This window comes from Eleutherodactylus coqui, chromosome 1 (assembly GCF_035609145.1).
Source record: "Eleutherodactylus coqui strain aEleCoq1 chromosome 1, aEleCoq1.hap1, whole genome shotgun sequence".
Classification (NCBI taxonomy): domain Eukaryota; kingdom Metazoa; phylum Chordata; class Amphibia; order Anura; family Eleutherodactylidae; genus Eleutherodactylus; species Eleutherodactylus coqui.
Window position 1 is genome coordinate 99,028,101 of NC_089837.1, and position 27,195 is coordinate 99,055,295.

Consider the following 27,195-nt stretch of genomic DNA (forward strand, 5'->3'; position numbering starts at 1 on the left):
TGCCTGCCACCCTGGTTCCTGTAGGTTGTCCTGATATCCTAGTACCCTGTTATGTCCTGGACTTTTTGGTGGTTAACCCTTTGGCTCTTACGTACGCCAGCTTCGTGGTACTGGCCCCTAGCTTGTCTGACTTGGTTGCCAAGATGAACTTTTGTACCCGGACCTCTGAGCCTTTAGTTACTTCCCTGTCTGCGAACACTGGGTGGTGGTAGCCAGCACAAAGACTGTTTGTTTGACAGGCTATACCTTTCTTAACTGTAACATAAGACATTGTACCTGGACTAAATGGGTTGTCCACTTACCTATTGTTGGCCTGACCTTAGGATAGGTCATCAATACTTGACCACCTGAGATCTAGCTCTTGGATAGAGCCACAGGCGACTATCTGTTTGCTGCGCTGCAGTCAGTACATTTAGAGTCAGAAGTTGACAACTCTGAACACTTGGCAGCAGCCTGGACTGGTATTGCAGTCGCTATTCCCAATGAATTTAATGGCAACAGTGACTGCAATTCCAACCAGTTCTGCTGCAAGGTGTATAGCACTGTTAGTTTCTTGCTCTATCCACACAGACAGTGGGCCAAGCAAACAGCTGATTGCCAGTGTCCCGAGCGGCGTACCCCGACAATCAACTGGTTATGAGCCATCCTGAAGATAGGTCATCAATAGTTAAGAAATGGACAAACCCTTTAACATCAAAGGGGACATGACACTTGCTGGAGTACCTCAACTCTTTCACTCAGCTGATTGGTGGGAGCATTGGGAGTTGAAACCCTGCCAATCAAATCCTATGGATAGGTCATCAATTATTAAGGTCCTGGAAAGCCCCCTTAACTTAAGAACCAATATTATTAATGCCAGCATATGCTCTTTATTTGATATTTTGAAAGGTTTTAATACTTTAGCTAGAATTTTTTTGTAGTTGCGATACTTGACTAATGTGTGTGTCATTTACATGGGAGGCTCTTTTCAACACCTTAACATCGTTACCATGTGTTCTGTTCACAGCTTGTGTGGAAGGATGCACAGAGTTACCCCCTCTTCCATCTGCTCCTGGAAATTGACTCCTATATGTTCCAATGTGTCAACCAGACAGCAGTCCATGAGGAACTGGAAGATGAGAGCCGGCGGCTCTGTGACGTACGACCCTTCCTACCCGTCCTGAAGCTGGTGACTAGGAGCTGCAATCCTGCGGAGAAGCTAGACTCCAAGATTGGCGTCTTGATAGGAAAAGGTATTGTGTGACCAGGCATCATTTCTTGGCATCCTCCTCCTCACTGCTTGTCTTGCTTACTGGATAGGGTGAAGTCATACCATAGAAACAATAGGCCTTATTGTGCCGTGTTAGTGAAATGGGTCCACATATTCCCTCGATTGTGTTGAATCTTGTGACATTTGTTAACTTTATAGATTTAGTATAACTCTTCCATATAGAAGTTAAGTAGTAAACTTTAAGACTTTTATTTAAAAGCAAAATGCAGTTAATGTTGTGCTGTGATGCAATTCATTGACAATGTCCATACTATTGTTGCTAGAAATAACATTTCTCATCACGTTGCAAAACCCAACCAGGACAGGAAAGCACCTACTGATTTGTGTGATGCTTTCTAGTAATGTAAGGAATTATCTTCTGTATCATTCAAAGGTCCTATTACATTTTAGATAACACAGACTAAGACCTGAATTCTGACCCATTTCGTTTAGTCACTATCTTCTTTCAGTTGAATAAATAGCAAAATGTATAGTACTAGCTGATATACCCGGCCTCGCCTGAGTTAATTTGATACAGGTATTTTACGTGTTGTTTGCACTGAAAATTTTATGAAGTCAAGGTTACTTTAGAGTAACCAAGGAATAAAATATGTATACACATAGAGGAGCTTTAGATTCTACTCAGGCTGCATGTACTGATGTCCCTCTGCAGAATGTGCCACCCCTCCCACTCTCCTCGTTTAGGACCTAAAGAATGCTTTCGCCAAATTTCACGCTTGAACGACACTGAAAAGTTACATTACATAGGGGTGCACTTACTTTTGCAATTAGCATTGAATAATTGAGTTGTGACCCCTTTCATTTTCCTTTTTAGGACCTAAAGAATGGTCATGCCAAATTTCATGTTTGTATGACACCAGAAAGTTACAGAATAAGATTAGGTACATTACATAGGGGTGCCAATACTTTTGCACTTACCATTGAATAATCAAATTTTGACCCCTTTACTTTTCCTAGTTAAAACCTAAACAATGGTCATGCCAAATTTTGTTTTTGTACGACCCTGGGAAGTTACAGAACATAGGGGTGCCAATACTTTTGCACTTAGCGTTAAATGATCGAGTTGTAACCCTTTACTTCTCCTATTTAGGACCTAAGGAATGCTCCTGTCAAATTTCATGTTTGTACAACATTGGGAAGTTAGAGAATCAGTTGCCAGTCAGTCAGTTAGGGCTTTCACATTTTTATATATAGATTGCAGCAGCAGCTCAATATAAAACTGAACATCTGTCATCGGTCATTGTTGGTGGTTCCTCCTGCTCCTCAGACTATCTAGGAGAAAAGCTAGGCTCAAAACAAAATTGCTTGTTTATCAGGCATGGTAAATAATTAGACATAGGGTGGTTTCATATCTGAAGCAGGAAAGCAAAACCCGGGTGCATTCAGGGAGCAGAAAAAGGGAATCCCCTGCATGGAGCACTTTTTATCCTAGTATTTTGAGCAGGATCAATGGCAGAACGTCCTCCCATGCCTTTCAGTGCATCGGGTGACAAAAGAACGCTGCTATTGGCAATCAAAGGCAGTAGTTTTAACAACATCCCATCCCATGAGAGGTTGCAAGTCCTCTTTAAATTCACATCGCCAGGTAATCTTTAGCCTTTCCCGCTGACGTTTTCCATTTTTTGGATTCTGTGAGATAGTTTCTTGCCAGTTTTGTTTCAGGGAGTCATAGAATGTGGCCAGCAAAACTGAGTTGGTCTTCGGTGATTTGGGAGTGAAGTGGCTGCGTATCAGATCGGCTGTAAATTTCCTAATTAGTAACCTGATGATGTTTGGCAGTACAAGGACCAATGATTTTTTCTGGGAAAGGATCGCAGAGTTTCTCCCATTGTTTTCAGTGGGAGACCTCGCATCGCGTGCACCTAGCATGTGGTGCAATGCTGCCTCCACCCCATTAAACAATGGTGTGCGATGTGAGAGCACGCACAAGATAGAACATACATGATTTGTTTCCTACATAGCAGTGCAGTGCCATGCGGGAAAAAATTGCTCATGTGTATGACTCCATTCAAAAGAATGGGGTTCATATTCGTGTGAGATTTGTGTGTCTCGCAATGCACAAATCTTGTGTGAAGGCGGCACTGAGAACCGGAAGCCGGGGAGCCTTGACAGCAGGAAGCCTTCAAAGGAGGTGAGAGGAGCGTTGCATCTAATATAAAAAATCCTACAGCGTTTTTCTTGCACCGCACTTTGCCCCCTTTGCGTGGCCTTTGGTGGATGATTTTGGCGTCATTAGATTTGGGACATCTTCACCACCGCCATAAAATCATAAAATTTGAGTTTGATACATTGACTGTCAGCCAAGGTCAAAGTTCCTAAGTTAAGTCTAGCGGCGCTGTTATGTTCAGAACTCGGATGCAGTGTCCCTGTTCTGTGCGATGCGAGTTGCGCCCAAGAATGTGGAGCACGACTCGCTTATCAGCCATGGAAATACAGCCTCAAGGTCAGACCTTTCAACAAGCCTTGCCTTAATGTCAGACCTTTCAACAAGCCTTGCCTCAATGACTGGGAATATAACCCAAAGCTAGAGTCTTCTCTGGAAGGAAAAGATAACCGTGTACACTCAGATTGATTTGTGGTTTTTGCCCCTTATCAGTGTACAGTAGGTTGTTGGCTTGGCTAGTGAGAGGTCTATAGATGTGGGTCAGGAAGGGTATCATTTATCCTTAAGGAGAGCACCTAGAAGGTATATGGAGACTTGTAAGGCCATCCATTCTCCCCTGGGAAATATGCAAATAGGAAGATGGAACAATGGCTCTACAGTGCCACCTATCAGAAGACAACATTTCTACAAGTCAATGTCAGATTTTTTTTTTAACAAACCCTGCAACAATAACTTTAAATATAAGCCAACACCAGAGTCTTCACCAGAGGGACTGTTTCTATAAATGACCCGACATGTAAGTGCTTACACCGTCAACGCATTGATTCCCATGGGCAATGATTGATCTCCCCAGTGGCGGCGCTGCAGATTTTACCAGTATTCTGCATAGTACATCAGTAGAACCCTTTGTGATAAGTTTAAGGGGGAGGGCTTCTAATAAAAGGGACTGTTCAAAGCAGAAGAATCTCCCTTTAAGGCTAGGGTCACACAGGGCGGATTTGTTGCGGTTTTGCTGCGGTTTTTCTGTTGCGGTTTTGACGCAGAAGAACTGCTTCTGCGGCAAAACCGCTTCAAAGGTTAATTTGGGCTCGCGGATTTTGCTGCGGATTTTCGTGCGGAAAAATCAGCAAGCGTTTTTTTCCGCAGCGCTTTTTTTTACTTTTGTCGCGTATTTGGTGTGGTTTTTGCTGTGTCCATAGAGGTCTATGGACAAAAAAGCGCTGCGGAAACGACAAAAGAATGAACATGCTGCATCTTTGAAAACCGCGACGCAGTTGCATTTCCACACTGCGGCTGTGCGGAAAAAATCCGTCCTGTGAGAACAGCTTTTTGGCAAATCTCATTTGTGCTGCACTGCACTGCAAACGCAGCGGTTCTGCTGCAGTGCGGATATGCAACGGCAATCCGCGGCAAAACCGCAGCAAATCTGCCCTGTGTGACCCCAGCCTAAGAGCGTCTAACTTTTATGGTCAAGGAGCCAGGAGATGGCATTTAGTAGAGCTTCACTGTATGAGCAGTCATTGCTCCAGAGATGACGTGCGACTGAAGCAAGTCTCCCCATTAAACACTCCAGTTTATAACCCCGTGTACTGCGTCAGCGAGCTCTCAGGTTAGTGGAATACAATGAAATACCGCTGGCACGTTTCCCTCAATCTCCCTGAGATCTGCCGGCTCTGCCCTGAATGACAAGCTTTGACTTGACTTTGGCAGATGAAGAAGAGAACATTTGACTTTCCAAGCCTCAGCATGATCCTCTCCCAAAACTTCTTCTCCCTATAGATGGCCCCTTTTTTTCCAATCTCCCTCAAATCTGGAATCAACTGTTAAACCTGGCTCCGCTTTCCATGCAATGAGTGACATGTGGTCTTCTATATAAACCATAATAAGTGTGATCTAATAGACTTTGTAACCATGGGCCCTATGAGAGATGTTATGGTTTTCATTTGTGTGCTGCTTCTGAAGTTCAGTTACAGTTTGTGTTTTGTACCAATCTCTATATTTTGTTACTTTGTTCCCTTTTTTTTTACAAACTTGAATTGAAAGCTAATACACTTACATATTAGATTGTTGTCACCGGATCCCAGAGCTTTTAGCGGATGCAACAAGGGCATCACACACTTAGGTGTCTGTTCCTGGAGGGATAGCCGTTAGATGGGTTGGGTTTTTCCGCTCTACTTGTGGTTCTCTGTCACTAGATCAGCAGCTCCTTAGTCTCCCTTTTTCAAATATTGACTTAGAGTTGTATGGAGCTGTAATTCTACATACATTAGGAGCCTCTGATGTCATTGCATTGTTGCTAGGGGTGAATAGTATACAAATATGACACCTGACTAAAGGGCTTCTTCACATCCACGTTGGAGATTCTATTCAGAGCTTTCATCACTGAATTCCATTAAAATCCAAAATGGTTATGATGCAGGGCCATTTCATACTGCAAAAAGACGGACAGCCCGATAGAAACTGAATGGACCCCATTATAGTCAATGAGGTCCATTTGATACCTTTCAGTTCCATCACCAGAGTACATGCACACTGTCTGATTGTTGTACATGACTTTTGTTTTTTTTTAAGGTGGACGGAAAGTCAGAGTAAAACAAAAATTGCAGTATGTCCTATTTTTGTCTGATTCTCAGATGAAAATAGCACATATACGAGATCCCATAAATCGGATGGGATGATAAGATTATCAGGTGCACTTTACTTTCGCCTGTGTGTAAGAAGCCTTAGGTCTCACTCACATGGGCATAATTCGCTGCGTGCCGGCAATCCCCACACAGTATCCTGGTGTGCATGCATGTTTGATACGTGCCAAGATAGTGCATACCCCCGATGTTTTATTTTTATTTTAATTTTTTTGTTGTTTTTGTTTTGTTTTTTGGGGGGGGTTTTTGTGCGTGTTTTTCTCACGCTGTGTGTGAGAGGCACAGGCAAAGTCTATGGGAGATTGGTACTACGTATTATACGTGCAAAACCTACACGCATAATACGCAGCAAAAGTACACTGGTGTGAGAGAGGCCTTATAATTCACGGCTGAACTGATCTGTCTAATTTCTTGCTTTCATAACAGAGCAGTAAAACCGAATGCAAAGCGCCAATGTGAACAAGCCCTAACAGTCATATGGCAGAACTAGAAGCTTTTATGGCTTTGTTTACTTGGCTCTGCAACGTTCCGAAAAACAGTCCTACAGAGCCATGAGCACCATTGTACGGTATCACCATGAATTACGGCATGTGATGGAACGTGCCATGTGTGTGTTTTCTTGCATTTAGATGGAAATAAACTGTCTCTCTGTATCAAGTCCCTTGCACCCAGAGGTAAAAGTTATGATAGAATTCTGTGGAAACTATATTACAGATCTGGACAACATGGATCAATGATATGGTGGTCTATTCGTTTGACGTAGTGTTTACAGGCAGTGCTGAATAGAGTAGTCTATTTGCCATCATAAAAAAGTATACACTCTTGTCCTCCTTACATCATGTGCGTTTGGGTTTATCTGAAAAAAAAACCTCTAAAAATTGCATTAACCCTTTGCAATCTAATTTTGGATTTGGAGTTTCTAGGGGGCTTTCTCTTTCTGCCATTATACAATGGCGCCATCTGCTGGCTAGAGCCAGTACTGCGGTGTGACATGCTGGAGAGGCCCCCAACAACAGAGCAGCCAGTAATCTACAGTAAGAATACCCTGCTGGACGTCTTCCGACATCAGAGCTGTACAGCCTTCAATCAGAATGTCTTCAGACATCAGACAGTGGATTGGAAAGGGTTAAAGGGATTATAGAAGGACAAACATTTTTTTTTTCAAACACTTGCTCAGTATGCTCTGTAATGCCAGTAATATACAGTAAGAATACCCTGCCGGACTCTGTCTTCTGACATCGAAGCTGTACAGCCTTCAATCAGAAGGTTTTTAGCCGTCAGACAGTGGATTGAAAAGGGTTAAATGGTTATGGACACTGACATTTCTTTATTTTACATTTGCTGCCTAGCTGTTCTGTTTTCCTGCGGTAGAGTATGTGTAACTCCTTCACATAGCTGTCTGCCCTGTTGAATTGTAGATCTAGATCCCACAGAGCATTGCTCTTGGCTTTGTCAGCTTTCTTTACTCCAACCCTCCTTTTTCTTAGTGTTGAAGAGGTTGTCTGGGAGATAGAAGGGGTTGTTTCAGATTGATGGGGAAAAGCTCGCTTATATACAGGATTATTTAAAAAGGAAATTTGGGGATTGAATTGCAAACTACAAAAGAAAGATACACAGTCCACACATCAGTGAAAGGAAGAAGATTGAAAGTTTTTGACATACCAGTAAGGCCTCGCTAACACGGGCTACAAAATCATCACTATATTTTGTAGCCTGAAAGAACCCATTGGAAACCATGGGATTCACATACATACATTTTGTAGCCCACGTGAATGAGGCTTTAGCTACATTTTCTCCTAAATCCCATTTTTATGAGTTCAACAACTTTCTTGTGCCACTTGTAAATTTGCTTGTGACAAGGTGGAATTCATGTTTCACTTGAACAATGGATTCTCACTTAGCTAAGTCAAGCACTCAAAATGATTTCTCCTTCGGTGTCGCCATTTCCTGTAAACTGTATACAACAAGAAACCGAGCTACAAAAATGCAACTTACTGGTATGCCATAAACTATGAACCTTCCTCTTTTCAGTGATGTGCGGATAGTATACCTGTCTTTTGTAGTTTGTAATTGAATCCCCAAATCTGCTCCTTCTGTTTGAATAACCCTGTACACTGCAGGGGGGATAGCTACACATTGAATGAAAAAAGGATTACCGATGTGGCCCTTTAAACTGCAACACAATGCAATAGGATCTTCTGATCGTGGCCTGTGTTTGCTATAAGTAAGCAGTTGAGAGAACAGTTTTGTATGTAACATAATAGTTCTGAAACATGGCTGCTTTGTGAATGTGATATTTGGACTGTGTTTCCAGTAAAGCTCCTATGCATGCACACAAATAGGTTTATATTGGACATATCTATTAGAGATGTTATTGGTTAGGAAACTCGAGTTCCCAGTACACAATGCACTCATTTGTTTCTAATAAATGCCTATTTCCTCTGTCCAGCCCCCCCCCCTTCTACCTTCAGGGTGCTGTCAGATGTTTGAAATCACTTAAAAAGAGTTTCATGGAAATGAGCTCGTGATCTGTCTTTGTGCCGGAGAGGGAGATGGTGCTGGTTATCCACAGCTCTGGGTTTGGTTTAATACAGAACTGTGCCATGGAGCTGTCAGGACTTGGGGAGAGATCACATGTAGGAATGCATAGATCAGGTCCCCAGATGCTGGAAACACTAGAAATCCAGGGTCTGGAACCACTAGGAACCTGCACCTGTGAGCAAGTTCTCTCTATGAAGTTTAACTCTGTCACTCCTTAATGCCCACAATGCTTGTTCTACTTCTTCATTAGATTATATAATGGCATAGAGGCTTTAAGCAGAGGTGTAGGTAGGCGTTTTGGGGGCCTCAAGAACATATAAGTGGCTTGAGACCCCCAGTCCAGGTAACATCCTAATCTTAGGTGTTTTATAAAAACCAATAATGCCACCATACAGTTACATATCAACGTTACACAGGCACTCTGTAGACCGTATAAGTGATTGGAGTACAGTAAAATTCAATAAGCCACAGGTGATATATTTTTCTTTTTAACAGGAGTCGTAAACATTTTATGTTTTCCATCCAGCTCAGACAACCATGACGACTTCTCCAGCCAAGATTTGTCTTTGCAAAGTTTGCAAATACAGGCATCTTTTGCCCCTTACTTCTCCAATACCCCACCAATCGTTTCCCAACCCAAAGAACACTGAGCAACTATTGTTCCGAAGTGCACGAAGAACAGTTGTTTGCAAACTTTTTCACAGAGCGCTTAGGTTATTCATTAGAGGAGATCCCTATGCAAATATGTTCACAAGTCGTTGAAATACATACAACTGTGACTTTAAACATGATAACTTTTGATCAATCAGCGCCTATTTTTCAGGTGAGCTGAAACGAAGCGACTAGTGACCGAACGATCACTCATCACCTAGTTGGTGGCCATGTTTACATGGAACGCCTGTTTGCATTCGCTCTTTCAAGCAGTTATTTCTATGAAGGTTGTCCCCTGTAAAGCCACAAAAACTCTCCTTCCTGTTACTGCTCCATCTGCTCCGATAATGTATTTGTTGTGTGCTTGCTTAAGTAGTAATGCTCCTAAACAGTAACTTGTGCCCAACACGCAATAAAAAATGCTACCGTTGTGCAACAGGCAAAAGAAAAATAAAACTTATACTTGCCTAACCCCAACAAGTACAGAATCTTTTTGCAGCTACCGATAGTCGCAGGTGGTACAATGCAGATGTTTCATATTTGCACCGTCTACACTGGAACACTGACGTCGTGACCGTGGTCTTGACTATCTGTAGGTTGTGGACCTGAGGTGGCCTGTGGCCAACAAGACGGAGAATGATATGGCAAGGAGCCACCTATGGCTTTCTGCTCTACCACAGGTTTCAACTGTAGAAGCGTCCAATACACTTCAGAGTGGAGTTCTCCCAGGTCATTCTATAAATGGACCCAGGGCAGCCATACCATTGTTCCTTCAGCTCCCCCTTCCCATTAGCTATGCCTTTGGCGTCTAGGCATTCATATCTTGGTGAATCTGGTAACTACAACGCAGGTGTGAATAATTCTAGAGGACAGATTAATGTCCTATATTTCCCTCTAGGGCTTCTTTTATATCTACTGACAGGAAACCGCAGATCTAACCGATGTAATTTGAATTTCATAAATCTGACTTTTTTGGAGGTTTTCCTTTACAAATAGTATATTCAAAATAAACCTGTTTGGTAGTGAGGTCTAGAATGACTTTAACTTCACTACAATATCACTCCAGCTAATATCTTTGGTTGTGTATTGTAACCATATGGGGGAAATCTTAGTCCAAGAAACCTTTTTTGAAGTTTAGGATCCACCGCAGAATGCCCTTTCTATGTAACCCTTTAAATCGTTACAGACTCACTATTACTCATAAAGTCCTGTCAATAATAGTGAAGTCTGATTACACAATGGTCTCTGTTGGGGTTTTAGTCTAAAATATCTATTATTATCCAAAAGCAGATAATTAAAATTGTTCCACACTCTTCTCAGTGTTGTAATGAAAGGCCCCCATATACCTTCAATAGCTGTTGGCCAAATGCTCATTTTGCCGATGGCTATTTCTCCGACATCTCCATACACAGTTTGACTAAGCTTTCATGTAAGAAGAGTGGAGAAAGCCGCAGCCAGACAGCTCTGGTGGCAACTTATCTCCAAGGGGAATCAAAAGGATGGGGTGTTGAAATTTGGCACGCTCAATCCTCCTTACACACAACATCTGATAGCGGACAGTGAAGAGGCCTCCATACACAGCCGAGAGGCACTTGGGACAGTTGTAGTTGCTTAGTTTAGGCAACTAAAGTCTACTGTGTACGGGGGCTGTAAGACATATAGGCAGGATTCACAATTTGTATTACAGCAATTTGCGTGGAGTTTTTGTTAGCCTATTGTTTTTTTTTTTTAGGTGAAAAAAACACTGAAGAAATGTAATTTTAAAGATTATAGCAAATTATCAAACCTCTACAGAAACATTTTGTGTTTTTTTTGTTTGTTTTTAAAATCAAAACGCAGCATGTGCGCAATATGATGTCTCTTCTCATGATTTTTATTTTTTTTTGCCATGGGCTTCCATACAGGACTGTAACTAATTCCTTATTGCCCATAGACTATAACTGTCCAGGTGACCCATGCCTGGTAAAGAAATGGGGTAAGGTTCTAGCCACATAGTGGTTAAAAAAAAAAGGCACACTTTTTAAATGTTACAAAATGAAAACTTCAACCCAAAATGCTTTAAAAAAAAATAAACACTATGAAAAACTCTTGAAACTATTAACTTTTTTGCAAGTATTTAAAAACACTGAAAATGTAGTGTGTATGAAAGATCCATTATATTTGCTTTGAAGCAATGGAATGGAATCGACAGGTGGGGGCTGTACTAGAATGTCACGGGTTTTCCTCCACGGCCTTGGTTTATTCCACTCAAAAGTGGCCATCACATCTGCCTCTCACAAGGCCATGGAGAACAGCAGGGAAGTTACTCAGTGAGCTTCATTTGGACTAATCCAGTGAACTATGTGTGTGGTTGGTTTATACAACTTTAACTAATCCTGTTTGCCTAGCCGAGGCTGTGTGTATGCAAGCTATAGGTTGGGCTCATTAGCCCTGACTATACTGTAAACTACGTAAACAGCGGCCACCACTTGGACATGGCAAAAAACTTTATAAAATATCATCAAAACACTACACAGCCTTAAACATCAGACATACACAGTTGGTGGTACTAAATGCCTATTCCCAAGTGCCTCATTATCCACTAAATAAGTAATGTATCGTTATATTTAGTACATATGTAGCCTCAAGAGGTCAATTTGAATCACAGATTTACTCATTTGTTAAGTCAGTGTCCTACTGCTGAAAGCCTATTTGACGTTTCACTCTTTCAATTAATCAAGGTTGCTCATTGTGCAATGAAAAGTTTTATAAAGCTGTTAATTCCTCCCAGTTTTAAAGCTCTCAGCTTGCAGTGATACAATAGGATCATCAAGCAGATGTGTAAAATATATATGAAAATAATAGAAAATGGTATAGCTTTTCATTTTACAATTGCTGAGCTGGAATACCAATGACCTCTCCTAAGGTATTGCATAGTGAAAAGGGTTATAGGGTATAATGTAGCAGTTGGATCCATCATTAGCTACTTTGCCAATTTCTTCTTCTTTTGCATCAGAAAATGGAAGTATCTTTGAACAGATTAGTTCTAAAATAATCCACTGACAAAGGCAAAAATGTAAAAAGGAGAGTTTCAAAAACTGGGGTTAACAATGTATCAAGAAATTTTTAGGAAATGAGACTCCTAACAACCGTGTGAAACCTGGTAGACCAGCAACATGTCACCACCAGAGATGCAGCAGTGAAAGCTTTCATCTTTGAGAAACTCAAGCTCCTTTTTAGATCTAAGAAATTTATAGGCGCTCCTTTCAATTTTTCCCTGTAAGAGGACAACTCAACGCTATTGACTTGACGTGCAGCTGCTATATTACTGATACTTAGAGGAGGGAGGTGAAAGAAATGAGAACTTTGGAAGTGAACATCTGAGATGTGAATAAGATTTTATGAACGGATGGCTGTAAACTTGATAAGGCACAGAAGGTAGTTTGTATTCCATCAAAGCAACCAGACAACATGGTGGAGGGGGAGAAGTCCTTCTACAGCAAGATGATAACCTCACGCATGCTGCATGATGAAAATCAAGACGCACTTAACAGAAAATTGTAGGTGGTGTTCTCAGAGTAATAGACATAAGACTTCAGACCTCAACATCATTGAACACAAAAATGCTCCTAGTTTCTAAAACTCGACTTTATAGGTGTTTACAAATATCCGTACCCCCATAGATTTTTATGGAAACCAGAAGTCAAGTCCCACATAGAATGGAGGCAGTATTAAGGACATGGGCTGGACACATGAAATACTGAAGAATTAATATAATATTGAATTCCTGAAGTGTATGTGTGTATGTAATATATATATATATAAATAGGTGTGTGTGTGTGTGTGTATAGATCTGTTGCCCTGAAAATAAGACCTACCCCGATAATTAATAAGCCTTAGCAGGATCTTTGAGGAACCAGCATGATTTTTCAAGATTTTTGAGGATGCTTGAAATATATGCCTTACTCCAAAAATACACCAAATTTAAATAGTGTCCAGGCAGCTATACATGTAAAGTAAAAGACCCTGTCTTATATTTGGGAAAATGGGGTATAAATCAATATATTAATCTCTTTTGTGTTTTTTTTCTGACATTTGAGGAATTAATAACTTGTAGTCAATAGTAGTTTTGACTAAAAATTAAAGAGTAACTGCACTTTCAAAAAAACTTTTTTGATATGTGAAAGTGATACAGTATGTCAAACGTTTTGATCGTTGGAGGTTGCTTGGCAGACCAATAGCCATACCTATCATTGAAACAATGCGACAGAAGCAGTCAGATGAGCGTTATGCACCTTAAGCCCTCCTTGAAAGCTGAAGACTGCCTAATGGAAGTTTTATGATTCATCTACAGCACCAGGGACACCCAACGATCCAAACGTCTGACATGTGACTATGCCATGTTAGAATTCTTATGAAAGTGAAGTTACTGTTAGCACGTACGGGGTGGTCTTTTGATTTAACTTCAACTAACTTTAACTTGAAATGGTTAATTTTTTTTCTCAATTACAGGTTTGCATGAATTTGATGCCCTTCAAGATAATGAAGTCAAGGAATTTCGGAGTAAGATGAGGAAAATTAGTGAAGACAAGATTCAGTCCATGCTTGGTCTGACCTGGATGGAATGGCTTAAATGCACTTTTCCTCCTGAACTCGAGCCTTCGATACAGGATAGTGTTCAGGAGAAGTTGTCTGGTAGAAACTTAGTGGTTGCCATCCACTTTGAAAACTGTCAGGTACGATGATGCTTTCTACAGTCTTTATTCTGATAAATGAAATTTTACATAAATTCTAGTCAAGAACTACAAAACCGTCTCCTGTTGATGGGAAGTAATAAAAGTCTATCATGGTACAATCTCTTTAAATCAACTCATGTTGAAGGTCCCCACAACAACAGTGGGAATCCTAGTTCTCCAGGTATATGTTGCTTTCGCTGTATTCTATGTTCTGGGTTTTTTGCCTATGTGGTGCTATCCTATTGGAATAACTATATTTGTGGTGTTCAGGCTCTTCAGAGAGTAAGTGCACTCTGTTATAACACGGGGAAGGGCTCTGCAGCTTCTAAATCATAAAAAGATTGTAAAAAGTCTGTTGATGACTCACAAGCTAATAATGATACATGAACAAGACCATTTTAATGAAAATTTAATGAAATCTAGCATTTGTCAGCTGACTAAAGTGCTACTATTGTTTTATTGTCTCATTTTTATCTTTTTAGGATGTCTTCAGTTTCCAGGTAACGCCAAACATAATCCCTGTAAAGTTGATTGAATTAGCTATTCGCAAGCGGTTAACCATCCATGGTCGGGAAGATGATGATGTGGATCCAGAAGATTATGTGCTTCAGGTCAGCGGGAGGCTAGAATATGTATTCGGTGACTTTCCTTTAATACAGTTCCAGGTGAGTGTTAAAATGTGATGGTAGAGTATTATGGCTGTGAGAAAATGGGGCTTGGACAACCTCTTATCAAATACTTAGTACTTCAGAGAAAAGATGATTTGGGTGCAAAGAGGATTCTGCTGCAAGTAACTCATATTCCTCATTAGGCCATGTGTATTCCTGTGACTTAAAAGCGCCCGGCTGGCCAATATAGCACCGAGCCTTTTTACATTGAGCCCAAAAGATAGTCCTGGAACTATCTTTTGGGCCGGAATACGTCGGACGCTGCATTGGCTCCTATGGGAGGCAATGACAGCGGCCAAGAAGAGAGGTGGGAGGGAGTTTAGCAGCGTGACTGCTAAACTCCCTCCCTCTTCTCTCCTCCCCTCTGGCTGAATCCAATGGCTGGCTGTGGACAAGGAGCGAGCTAAGCTCCCGCCCCCTCTCTGTCTCTTATCCGCAACCAGCAATGGGAGGAGGCGGAATGGGGTGGCACTTAGCTTCGCCCACTTCCATTGCAATCAGCTGATGGGAAGGAGAGAGGAGGTGAGCTGGCGAGGGGGAGGGAAGGGGAAGGCTCAACAGCAATGCAGCCTCGGCGTATATGCGCCGGGGCCCATGCCGTCAGAACGGGCGCACAAACGTTAGGGTTGGGTTCCGTAAGTAGAAAAATAATCGAGCGCATTCTTAGTAAATCGTGTCTTTTTTTCCAGTTGTTTTTTCTCATTTGTTTCTTTATCGGGTCTGGTAAATACTTCACCAATATCTCTCCATCTCCTTTCCAGTATATCACAAACTGTGTAATGAATAAGACGCTCCCACGGCTCACGCTAGTGGAGCGCTGTAACATTAAGAAGATGTTTGAGCAAGAAATGACTGCCATTGAACTAGCGGTGAGGAGGAAACCATCTGTGCCACCTTTGCCACTGCCCCCCAAAACACGTGGTGCCTCCGTGAGTAACCTGATATTTATCAATATTTTAACTTGCGTAAATGTCTTCATGTAATTATATATCGGTGTATATTTTCAGATTTAAATATATGCAGTATTTGAATCCATATCGGATTTTTCCCCATGGACTTAAAATCCATGGCAGAAATTCGCAGCTAAGCTCCAGATTTATGTTGTGGATTGCCTTCTAGTATACAGCAGATACTCTTACAGATTTAGCCCTTTTTAATAGTCAAATGAGTACGCAGGTTTTCTTATGTGGATTTGTTGGGGAATCCATATAAAAAAACAGTATGGCACCTTTTTTTTTTCTTCATCCACGGATTTCAAATCCACTTGGATCATCACTAAAAGTAATGGGATACTTAGCAGATGCGTATTTTCCAAGGATTTGATGCAGGATACATGTGGTTCGACATCAGATCCGTGGCAAAACTCTTCGTGTGAACATACCCTTACCAAATACTATAGCCAGGATACACTTGGCTTGAGTAAATTTATATTTGAGGATTGACCAGACTCCCATTCTCAGGATCGGTGGAGGTCCCAGCATTGAACCCTCATCGATCATAAAGTTATATGCTATCCTTTAAATAGGGGGTAACTAATTTATAATTTGGCAAACCCTTTTTAAGGGAGTTGTCTCATCACAACATTCTCTCTATACTTTAGCCAACCTGTCGATCAGCCAATCGCCACACATGTGGTTTTAAAAGCCCTTGCCAATCATCATGTCATACATGGATAACATGGTCCGCCTAAGAAAAATACATTATTTGAAGCAGCTGTCCGCTCTATCTAGTAGATTATAGTCTCGAATATAGGACCCCTCTAATAAAGATTATCAGGGCATACAAATATAATGGAAAGGGATGTAATAATTTTAAGTTATTGAGTCTGTGGGTCTCCTTTAGATCATGACTCCTTTTGGCACTGCCTGAATGCAAGGATGGTCCATCCAATCATAGAAAAAATATATTTGCATGCAGGTATGCTGTACGTTTGACTACCTTTCTTCATTCCCTGTGGACACGTATCTGATGGTGGATGCTTCCATACAATGTGGTTGGCACCGTGTAACATTTAGGTAGTGCAGTAATCTTGTAGCCGAATGTTGCCACCCACATACCTGTTTGCTGGGCCTGGCATTGTTCTGTGCTCCTACATCCTGTCATGTCTGACTAATTGCAAAGTTTTACATTAATTTCCTATGATAAAAAAAATAAATGAAGAACTACTAAAATAGGAAGTGCCTTATCTTAGAAGTACATGTTTGTTTCTTCTGTTTTATTTATAAAGGGAAGTGTTTTGTTACACATAGGTTGGTTTATTATCACACCACAGCCTATTAATAGGTGGGAATTACCACAGCTACTGGTTGGGTAAACCTGAATTCAGTATAATTACGCTCTTTCCGTTTTCATGTACTATGTGGCGCCATTATGATGTGCACTTTCTGTGTCCACTGTTCCTGTTTATTTGACCATTTTATTCTGGCTAAATAAAGTTCCTTTAAAAAAAAAACAAAAAAAAAAAAACCTGACTTCAGTAGAACACCGTATAGAAGAGTTTACCAAACTGAAAACCATTCAAAATGGTCTTTTTTACTTTTTTTTTTTTAATGATGTGACAATCCTTTTTAGCGGTTCGTGTCTGTGCTTTTTAAAAATGACCTTCAGTGTTGCTCCTCTCCAGAATCTTAATCTGACACAGGCAAATCAGTTGCTACCATACCTGAGGGAAACCTGACAATGCCCAAAGTCTCTAATGCATAGGAGCCATGCAGGAGAGGCTTCTGGCATCATTGAAGTGGTATTCTAACCTTACATATGTATGGCGTATCCACAAAGGGCGGAATTTTAACAAACCTATGTGGCAATTCTCTATCTTCAAAAAGTCATCAAGCAAAGTAGGGTTTTGCTCAAACTTTGCGACTCCACTTTTCTAAAGTGTCTAGAAATGCGGTAGGGGTCTGAAGGGAGGGAGATTTTTAGATAGATTTAAGAAATGCCACTCTTTAAAAAGGCCTCAAATTTGTGTTGCATTCTCCCTCCAGTAGGTGGGCAGTGTTAAAGAAGGGACTCTAGACATATTTAAAGATATGAGTAATTTATCATCAGTGTGCAACATTTGATACATTTGTCACAAGTAACCGCAATGCAAAACTAAAAAAAAACACACATGATAAATTCCTCCCACAGTGTTGACCTCTTGACTTTCCCTTTAATTGTGCTCTGTTGGGTTAGTCCCGTGTATGTCATGTCTATCACTGCAATAGAAATTAACTTTCCTAAATGCTCTGTTTTCTCTTGTAGATGGTGACTAAGAGTGTGTGTGATTTTAATGAGTCCTACAAGATTATGCTGATAAAAGGAAGCAAACTGAACACAGAAGATACAGTAAGACTTATCTAATTTTATTAGTCATGAGCAAACTTTTCAAAAGTTTGGCTGTTTTGCCAAACTTTGGCGGCAAGCTTGGTTTGGTCTGAATTGGTTCGAACCAAACCTGAACTACACGAAGGCCGCCTGCACATGGGTGGAAATCCCACGGCGGGATTTCCCGCGGGATTTCCGCCACTGAAAGCCTGCATAGGAGTGCATTACAATACGCACTCCTATGCAGACGGCCGCGGTTTGGCCGTGCGAAATCTCGTGCGGCATACAAGCCGCGGCATGTCCCGGCTGCCCGTCAGCCGACACATGAAAGAGCCAGGGCCGCCGGGCGCGGGTGAGTACGCGCTCCTCCCTGCAGGTGCTGGGGTCGGGTCCCGCGGCGAGAATCCTTGCTGCCGGATCCGACCCGCCCGTCTGCAGGCGGCCTAATACCCTTAAAACTGGTGTATAACTGTGTCTAAGAACCATAAAATCCATGTATAACAAAAGGAGGAAAAAGATTCTTCTTTCTCCATCCTTTTTCCTTTGTCTTCTTTCATCTTTTTTCTATCCTCTTTCTTCATTCTCTTCCTTTTTTCTTCCTCTTCCTGTCTTTTTTCCTTTTTGTTTTCTCCTTTTTTTTTCTTCCTCTTTCCCCCCTTTTTTCTTCCTCCCTCTTTCCTCCTCCCCTTCTTCCTCCTTCTTTGAAGAGAAAGAAGAAATTTTAGTGTTCGATTCAGACGAACTGCCAAGGTTTGCTCATGCCGGACCGGACTTTTAGCAGTTGACCTGAAACCGGGTTTGACTGTTTCTGTTCACTCAATGCTACATTTTATCCATCCATCCATCCATCCATTCATCTGTTAATTTGCCTTTATTATTCTTATTTTTACTGTGATATTTAAAGGAGCTATTTTATTTGTGTATTTTTTAATAATTAACTTCTGGACTCCAAAACTATCTTTGGTCAAGAGCCACAACCAGGTTTCCAATTCATATACAGCTGAATACAGCTTTTATTAAAGGGGGTCTCCCATGTAGATCACCTCTGTCCATATTCCCTCTGCAGGCCAGAATGGAGAGCTGCTTTGTAAGACACAAACATTTTCTTCTGGCATTATATTGTGCTTTTAATTTAATGTAAGAAAATGTCTAATATTAGGAATGCTGGAAACCTACAGGGTGCCTCAGCGATCCCAGCATAACGAGAACTGTTTTATGTCCCCAGGTTGTGGTGCGGGCGGGCTTGTTTCATGGCACTGAACTGTTGTGCATACCCATCATGAGCTCTGAAGTGCCAGGGAAAAATGATCATCTGTGGAATGAGACACTGGAGTTTGACATCAATGTATGTGACCTACCACGAATGGCTCGCCTCTGCTTGGCTATTTATACCGTACTGGACAAGACCAAGAATAAGAAAAGCAACAAAACGTCTAACACCAAATACCAGACTATTAAGAAAGCTGGGAAAATGGTAATAATCACTTACACTATCTACATAAGGCTAATTTCCCCTTTCTACACTAATCCTACACTAAGGTGCCTGTTGATATCTGAGCATATGTCAACCTTGCATTCATCACATCTAATTCTATTTACCTGCTAATTATTTTTATGCTTACTTCAGGCATCAGTCCAATTGGGGATATAAGCAGGGTGCTTCAAAATTTGTCAGTCCCAAGTTTCGGAATCAGTGCAACTAATTTTGCCCTATAAAACTATACATTTATTAAAGCTGATTTAAATACCCGATATACAAAACAAACATATACACTATCGAGAAAGTCAATAAAAAAAAATTGCTACAGGGAAATGTATGGCAGCAGATACAGAAATCGGATCAGAAGAAATTCCCTGTGCGGAGAAACTTTCACTTTCAAATTGATCCTCAATTTTCCAAAATAAGATGTGCAATCTTAGATTAGAGTAATCGGCACAGAATATCTTAATATTCTCTCTTTTTATGCAGCTGCTTATATTTAGGGTGCTCGCTGATAAGGGTATTCCTGCTCCATGGTGACTTTTTCACTACCATATATTTGCTGCATCTTCAATGCCATTTGTTAATATCCCAACACATTTCTCCCTTAAAGATATCCTCGGGGTTCACCAGGGGATTTCTCCAATGTAGATTCCATAAGGCTGCAAGGGGCTCCAGCCAATATCACAGAATCCCCCCAACCCCTCCCCGTATACTGACATCCAGATATTGGACATTCGAAACCCAACTTATTTGCAAGGTTTACCTTGGGTATCCTCCCATTAATGGCATAAAAGACAATCACATGCATATATCTCTTTGATAAGCATACGCCTAGTCTACACTGCGCATACATATACACAGGTCACTCCGTTACTGTCAGCGTAAGCACACCATGCGGCCATTGCACACATAGTTTTCACTGTTGACATAAGTATGCAATGCGACTATTGTGCAGAAAAAGTGGGACTCCAATGGAAAGGAATGCACTAGTTGTGGACTGTAGAAGGGTATACGGTAATGGGAAGCTGCATTGATTATGAGGGGTCAGACTAATATGAGAAAGTGCTACAACGTGCAGACAGTCCAAGCACTAAGTGGATGCACATGCGCAGTTGATGTATATCCGACTAGTACTATGAAGAGTCAAGAACAAAATATGGTGCATGCACCAATTGGATATGCATGCGCAGCTGATGGAGACGTGTAGACATATTGGGCTGATCTGTGCATTTCCAATTGCCTACATCGACAGTGATGGATTGATCTGTGTACACAAATGGGCAGTGGAGACGGGGTGCATGCGTGTCAGAGATATATGCATATAGTTATCTTTTTTTGAATGCCAGGAAAGGGAGGACATCTAGGACACTTACAAACCCAGCAAATATGGTAAGATGGGCCTATCCAATATCAAGACTTCAGTATTCCAGGAGTTTGGTATTCTCTGGTATTGGCTGGAACAACTTGCATCCTTATGGAACCTACATTGGAGAAATCTCCGGATGAATCCTGAGGATATGTTTGAGGCAGTTTTCACACAGCCGTGAAAATGTCGCATGAATATGAACCCCGTTCTTTTGATATACACGTTGCGACATGACCTTTCTTTGGGCATTCCTTTGTTTTGAATGGGGCCGAAAAATACCTTGCATAGCGTGTGACATGCACGCGAGCGTTGTATCCCATTGAAAACAATAGGAAACTAGTGTCTATCTGAAAGCCGCGCCGGAGGATCACAACCTGACAGTAGTAATGGGAGGCATTTTTTCCAGAAAAACATCTGCCGGTACATCGCACGTGCTTAAGCGCGATATTGTGCTCGCCCCTGTGCAGGAAGCCTGTTAGAATATTAGCAATTGGCATTGAGGGCGTAACCACTATTTCGTAGGACGGGCAAGTATAATATCTAGGAAGGGAGAACGTTCTCTGATGACAGCTAGAACAACTTGCACCCTTATGAATTTACGTTGAAGAAATCCCCAGATGAATGTTTAAGACAGAAATGTGTTATGATATTAGCAATTGGAATTGAGGGCATGACAGGGGTCAAGTGTGAAGTCACTGCGCCGCAGGAACACACTCACAGGTAGGTAGGTGCAGAGCGAAGGAGAATATAGGAATATCCTGAATCATTTGTCTATCCCTGCTAGGATTGCCCAGCTTATCTTGGGCTATTGAGGATCAGTTTGAAAGTGGATGAACTTTATAATTTTCTACAAAGTTTTTTTTTCTTTGAGATGATTTCTGCATCTGCTGTCATATTTGCCTCCATGTCAATATTAATTGACTTTTTTGTCTGTAGTCTATATGTTTGTTGTATGTCGGGTATTAAATAATAATGGTATAGTTTTATGGGGTAAATTAGTTGCAGTAATTGCTAGTATTCCGCCTCTGAGTCTTGACCATTGATTGATTAGTGATTGGTTCATTCAGACTCAATTTTCTAAGGAATTGTATCATGATCCGTATACAGCCAGGTATTGTCCTACAAAAGCCGCACACCCATGGACAGAAGTTTCTATCCACCACACGCTGTCCGTATTGAAAACAGTCATGAACTATGTGCCATCTATGAAACTGATCCTATACTCTCTTGAACATATTCGGCTGACATGGTTTATCTTAACACTTTCATCTGTTCGCTGACCTGTCCATCACTGCACTTCTGGCACCATTTCCAGATATGCTACACTGTGATAACATCTATATCCTAGCTTAACCTATACTACGGTACAGTACACTGCGTCTCCAGGGGGGAATCTCGCTGTCTCTATGCTGTGCTTTTAATGTACAGCACATTGTATGCTCAAAGCTTTGGCAGGATGCCCGTATATATTCTATTTGTTGTGTTAAAGTCCTAACTACTGCATGCATCCTTGAAAATGAAAGGGTTAATACAGTTTGCACTTGCAGGGCCAGCCTTAGGTTAGATAGCGCTCTGTATGGATTATTTTTTTTCCATGCGTGGGTGGGCATAGTTAGACCCTCTGTATCCAGCCCAACCATGTCCTTCCACATTTAACTTGTTTATAAATACAGCACCAGAACAAAGCAAGCTCAACACATAAATACAGCACCAGACCCAAGCTCATAACCTAAATACAGCACCAGAGCCAATCTCAGTACATAAATACAGCACTAGAACCAAACTCATAATAAAGCACAAGATTCAAGCTGATAATATAGATATAGCACCAGAACCAAGGTCAGTACATAAATGCTGCACCAGAACCAAGCTCGGTACACAAATACAGCACTAGAGCCAAACTCATAACAATGCACCACAATCAAGCTCATAAAATAAATATAGCACTAGAACCAAGCTCATAAGATAAATTCAGCAGCATCAGCTCAGTACATAAATACAGCACCAGAACCAAGGTTAGTTAATAAATATAGAACTAGAACCAAGTTCAGTGAATTAATACAACAGAATCCCCCCCCCCCCCCCAAAAAAAAATCTGTATATTTTGTAAGACAATGTTTATAATAAGGCAGGCTTAGATACAGGGGTTCAGCTTTAGTATACCTCTAAATAATATAGCTACCATATAATGTACTAAAATACCAGCTCTATGCAATGATTACAGCACAGTTGCCTCCTGTGATCACAGGTGATGTCTCATTTTGGAGTCTTCCGTATTTGTATCTATGTGGTGAGCTCGGTTCTAGTGCTACATTGATGTTATGAGTTTGGTTCTGGTGCTGTATTTAAGATATTATCTGGGTCCTGGTGCCGCATTTATGTTATCAATTTGGTACTGTGGCTGCATTTATGTTATAAACTTGGCTATGGTCCACTGTTTATTAACCAAGCTGTTCTGGTGTGGGTATAGTACTATATTGCTGATTTCTACAGAATACAGGTAGACTGCATGTCAGTGCAATGTATATCTTATTTTCCCCTCCTTATGATGGGGAGAGGGGGTGGCTTAAAAAAAATCTGCACAGGGTGCCATCTAACCTAAGATTAGCACTGGGATGGAGCAGTGTGGTGATATAGGGAAATGGAGGGCTTGCAGGGGTATAGCTAAAGGCTCATGGGCTCAGGTGCAAAAGTTTATCTTGGGGCCCCCCAACTTCTCTTAACCACTTAACGCAGAGGTGCAAAATCTGTAACGGCCCCCAACTATAATACTTTATTCATAGTATTGGGCTCCCTATATGGAGAAGAGAGGCCTTATGGGCCCCCTAAGGCTCCTGGGCCCAGGTGCAACCGCATCCCCTGCATCCCCTATAGTTACACTAGTGGCTTGCATCACAAATAAGGAAAACAGAGGAGGACTTCTAAATGCATTAAGTAGTTAGACTTTTGTGAAGTTTAACACATAGTTGGACATTATGGTTCGGGAGTTGCCAACCAGTTTAGCTATAGACCTTGTAGGAGCTAAAATATAAGGTCAAAAGAATGCAGGTAAGATACCAGTGGAAATCCCTGTTGTACCTGCCTGTATAATGTATTCTAGCTGATTGCTCTTCTTGATTTCAAATGTAGGGGAGTTGGTGATGACTTCTTATCTAACCCATGACATATGCTTCCCTCAGCACTCTCCTGTGGCCTGGGTGAACACTATGGTGTTTGACTTTAAGGGTCAGCTGAAGATGGGTGAACATGTTCTGCACGGCTGGTCATCGTTTCCTGGTAAGTATAAACTGTTCTGGAGATATCTGTTTGCCCTAGTTTGCATTACTAATTAACCTTCATGTGTCATTTTCCCTCCAGATGAACTTGAAGAAATGCTGAACCCAATGGGAACAGTCCAAACTAATCCTTTCACCGAGAACGCCACAGCGCTGCATATTAAATTCACGGAGTACTCCAAAGTCGGCATTTATTACCCTCCATTTGACAAGGTAATGATGGTTTTGCTGCTATCAGGGATTACCTATCCCCTTATTGCAAAAAAAATTAATTAATATCGTTACAGCATTCTATGTTCTATGTAAAATATATGGCACATTAATCCCATTGTGATTAGCAAGTGATTTGATTTTTTAATTAGCATTTCCCCTCTTGGAAACGGTATATAGAAACCCTTGGGTAGTTATGGTCTACGAAGCTTTTACATAGTCATTTGATAGAAGCTTCCTACAAAACCTATACACCCTTATGGTATGATCACGCATTGCATGTAAATCCACACCCAGATCTGTGTGCAGAATTTACTCATTGCATTGCAGTGAATGAAATAACTTTTCCGTGATAGAGTATGCTGCGGCTTTGAAAATCTACAACCTGTACTTTCTGCTGCAGATTTTTTTTTACACTGACTGAATTGCGTTTGTTAAAACTCCATTCACTTATATTGTACTGTACAATGTTGTAGAATTCCACAAAACTCCGTAGTGTGTGAGCTCACCCCTCTATAGGGTGTTCAATGTCGGTGCAATTTTTTTGTGCATTGGAACAGTTGGTTGAGAAATAATGACTAAACCAGCTTATTAACAGCCCAAAAATATCACCTGAAGCCCCAAATACTGCATTTACCTCCAATAATGGAGTACCAAAATGGCAATTAAAGCAAGCCCTAAGTATCACTGGAGGCTTATGGTGCAGCTGGACCTCCACCAATCCATAATTGACGGCATATCTTAGGGACATGCTTAGAATTACCATTGTGGGAAAGCCATTTAAAGCTAAAATAAATGTTTAGTACTTTAATACAGACTAATGAAGAGTTATTTGGAGGTCGGTAGTTAAATTCCACCAGCAGTGAACTCCATCACTGGTGACATTTGTAATTGGAATGACTTAATACAATCCCTTCCATCCTTTTAACCCCGCAGATTACACGCAGGCTGTGTATGGTTTAATCACATAGAACTGTACTTGCGTTCCTTGGTGGATCGTAATATTCTATGCTGTTACAATTAGAGGGGCCATTCTTATTGCTTTCCAGTGCTCTCCTCCTCCTATAGGACAGTGCCAGAAAGGGAAGAGCGTGATTAAAGGTTATCTTACCCATTTATAACAAGGAACAGGTCTATGTGCTCTGCTAAATATACACCAATCAGCCATAAAATTAAAATAAACTACCTAATATTGTGTAGGTCCCCCCTGCCACCAAAACACCATTGACCCATTGAGGCATGGATTAAGTGGCGGACAGGGGAATCTGCATCGGCACTGCTACCAGTCTGCAATTAAGCAGCGTTGATGCATTGTGTGCTCTAACATCTTTCTATTATGGGCAGCATTTTAGCAGTTTGTTCAACAATAGCTCTTTTATGGGCGTCCATGGCCCTGTCACTTATTTACTGGTTGTCCTTCCTGATACTAAGCACTGCACACTGGAAACACCCTACATGACTTGTAGATGCTCTGATCCAGATGCCCAGCCATCACAGTAACTTGGATTCTTACTCTTGCCCATTTTTTTCTTCTCCCAACATATCAACTTCAAGAAACAACTTCACTTACTGCTTAATGGCCCATCAAGAGTTGTGATACATTATCAGGAGATAATCTATGTAATTTGTGTCACCTGTCAGTGATTTTCATCTTATGATAGGGGGAGGGAGGAATAGATGGATAGATATGACTTGGATGGATAGGCATGACATGGGGGGGGGGGGGGGCATCTTCTACATCTAGAGGAAAGAAGGTTTCTACACGGACATAGAATGGGATTCTTTACTGAGCAGTGAGACTATGGAACTCTCTGCCTTAGGACGTGCTGATGGCAAACTCAATAGAAGTTTCATAGCGGCCTGGAGACCTTAGTTAAGTGTAACAATATTACATGTTATAATCATTAATTACTTCAGAAGGGTTGTTGATCTGAGGATTATTCCGACTGCCAGATTGGAGTTGGGAAGGACATTTCCCCTTCAATGGGGAAAATTGACTTCTCACTCATTAGGAGAGGGGGGAGTTACCGTCCTCTGGATCAACATTGGGTGGGGGGGGGGGGAATATGTTGAACTGGATGAACATCTGTCTATCAGTCTAACATACTATATGACTAGATAGATATGACACAATGGACTGATGAATACTCACTGTCTAAAATGTTTCTTTCAACAGATACTTGAAAAAGCTGCGGAGATCGCTCGGCAAAATGATAGCCTAAATATGTCGGTGAGTTCCAGAACATTGTGGGATGTTCTATTATTTGGCACATGGAGGGAGGAGTGTCAGTATGATAACTGCTGGAATGCAAAACCAGTGACGTCTCTAGTGTCCACTCATGGTATGTTTTTACACCCCTGTATAGCCAAAACACAGCCGATCTATCCTGCAGGAGATCACTGGATTTATTACACTTGGAGGAATGTGTTACAGTTTTGTCTCTTGGTTGCAGATAAAGGCGGTATTTTATGGTACACCAGAAAGTTAATTAATAATGTGGCCTGGGGACTGCTTCATCCCACTGAGTGCAGGAAACAAATGACCCCTGCCGAGCTTTTTGGGGATAAGGTTACCATTGTGACACTTACAATGCCAAAGGGAAATTCCTTCTGAAAAAACAAAATAAATGGAGACGTAAAAATGAGTAATGACTAAGTAATAACTAACTGGTAGCCGTTGTATCCCCCCAGACGCCTACTCTCAAAACTTTATAGTCTTAATAGTTAAGCATTAGCATTACAGATTCACGCTTGCATTGAATAACAGAATTAACTGTCAGAGCGTGTTCTATGACATTCCCCTGGAAGCCAGCCGTTTGGATCATGCACAGCCGTGCTACTTCTCATCCTTCCATCACCTTGAAACTTCTTAGGACCGGTCCAAGGGGGCCGTTGGAGTTTTAATTTCAAATCCCCAAAAACTACACCCCTAGATGGGACCTGGACAGAACTTACTTTAGCCAT

The 27,195-nt window shown here is 41.3% G+C and overlaps 1 protein-coding gene across 2 annotated transcripts in view; it reads left to right on the forward strand.

Moving 5' to 3' along the window:
- Nucleotides 1–27,195, forward strand: part of PIK3CB (phosphatidylinositol-4,5-bisphosphate 3-kinase catalytic subunit beta) — a 177,393-nt gene that overhangs the window by 112,501 nt on the left and 37,697 nt on the right. For both annotated transcript variants that reach the window (XM_066598196.1, XM_066598197.1), the window contains 9 exons: nucleotides 1,007–1,232; nucleotides 13,700–13,923; nucleotides 14,406–14,588; nucleotides 15,353–15,520; nucleotides 17,835–17,918; nucleotides 19,123–19,371; nucleotides 23,926–24,022; nucleotides 24,104–24,234; nucleotides 26,408–26,461. In XM_066598196.1, the coding sequence (XP_066454293.1) occupies nucleotides 1,007–1,232; nucleotides 13,700–13,923; nucleotides 14,406–14,588; nucleotides 15,353–15,520; nucleotides 17,835–17,918; nucleotides 19,123–19,371; nucleotides 23,926–24,022; nucleotides 24,104–24,234; nucleotides 26,408–26,461 (1,416 nt within the window). The remainder of the gene's footprint in view (nucleotides 1–1,006; nucleotides 1,233–13,699; nucleotides 13,924–14,405; nucleotides 14,589–15,352; nucleotides 15,521–17,834; nucleotides 17,919–19,122; nucleotides 19,372–23,925; nucleotides 24,023–24,103; nucleotides 24,235–26,407; nucleotides 26,462–27,195) is intronic.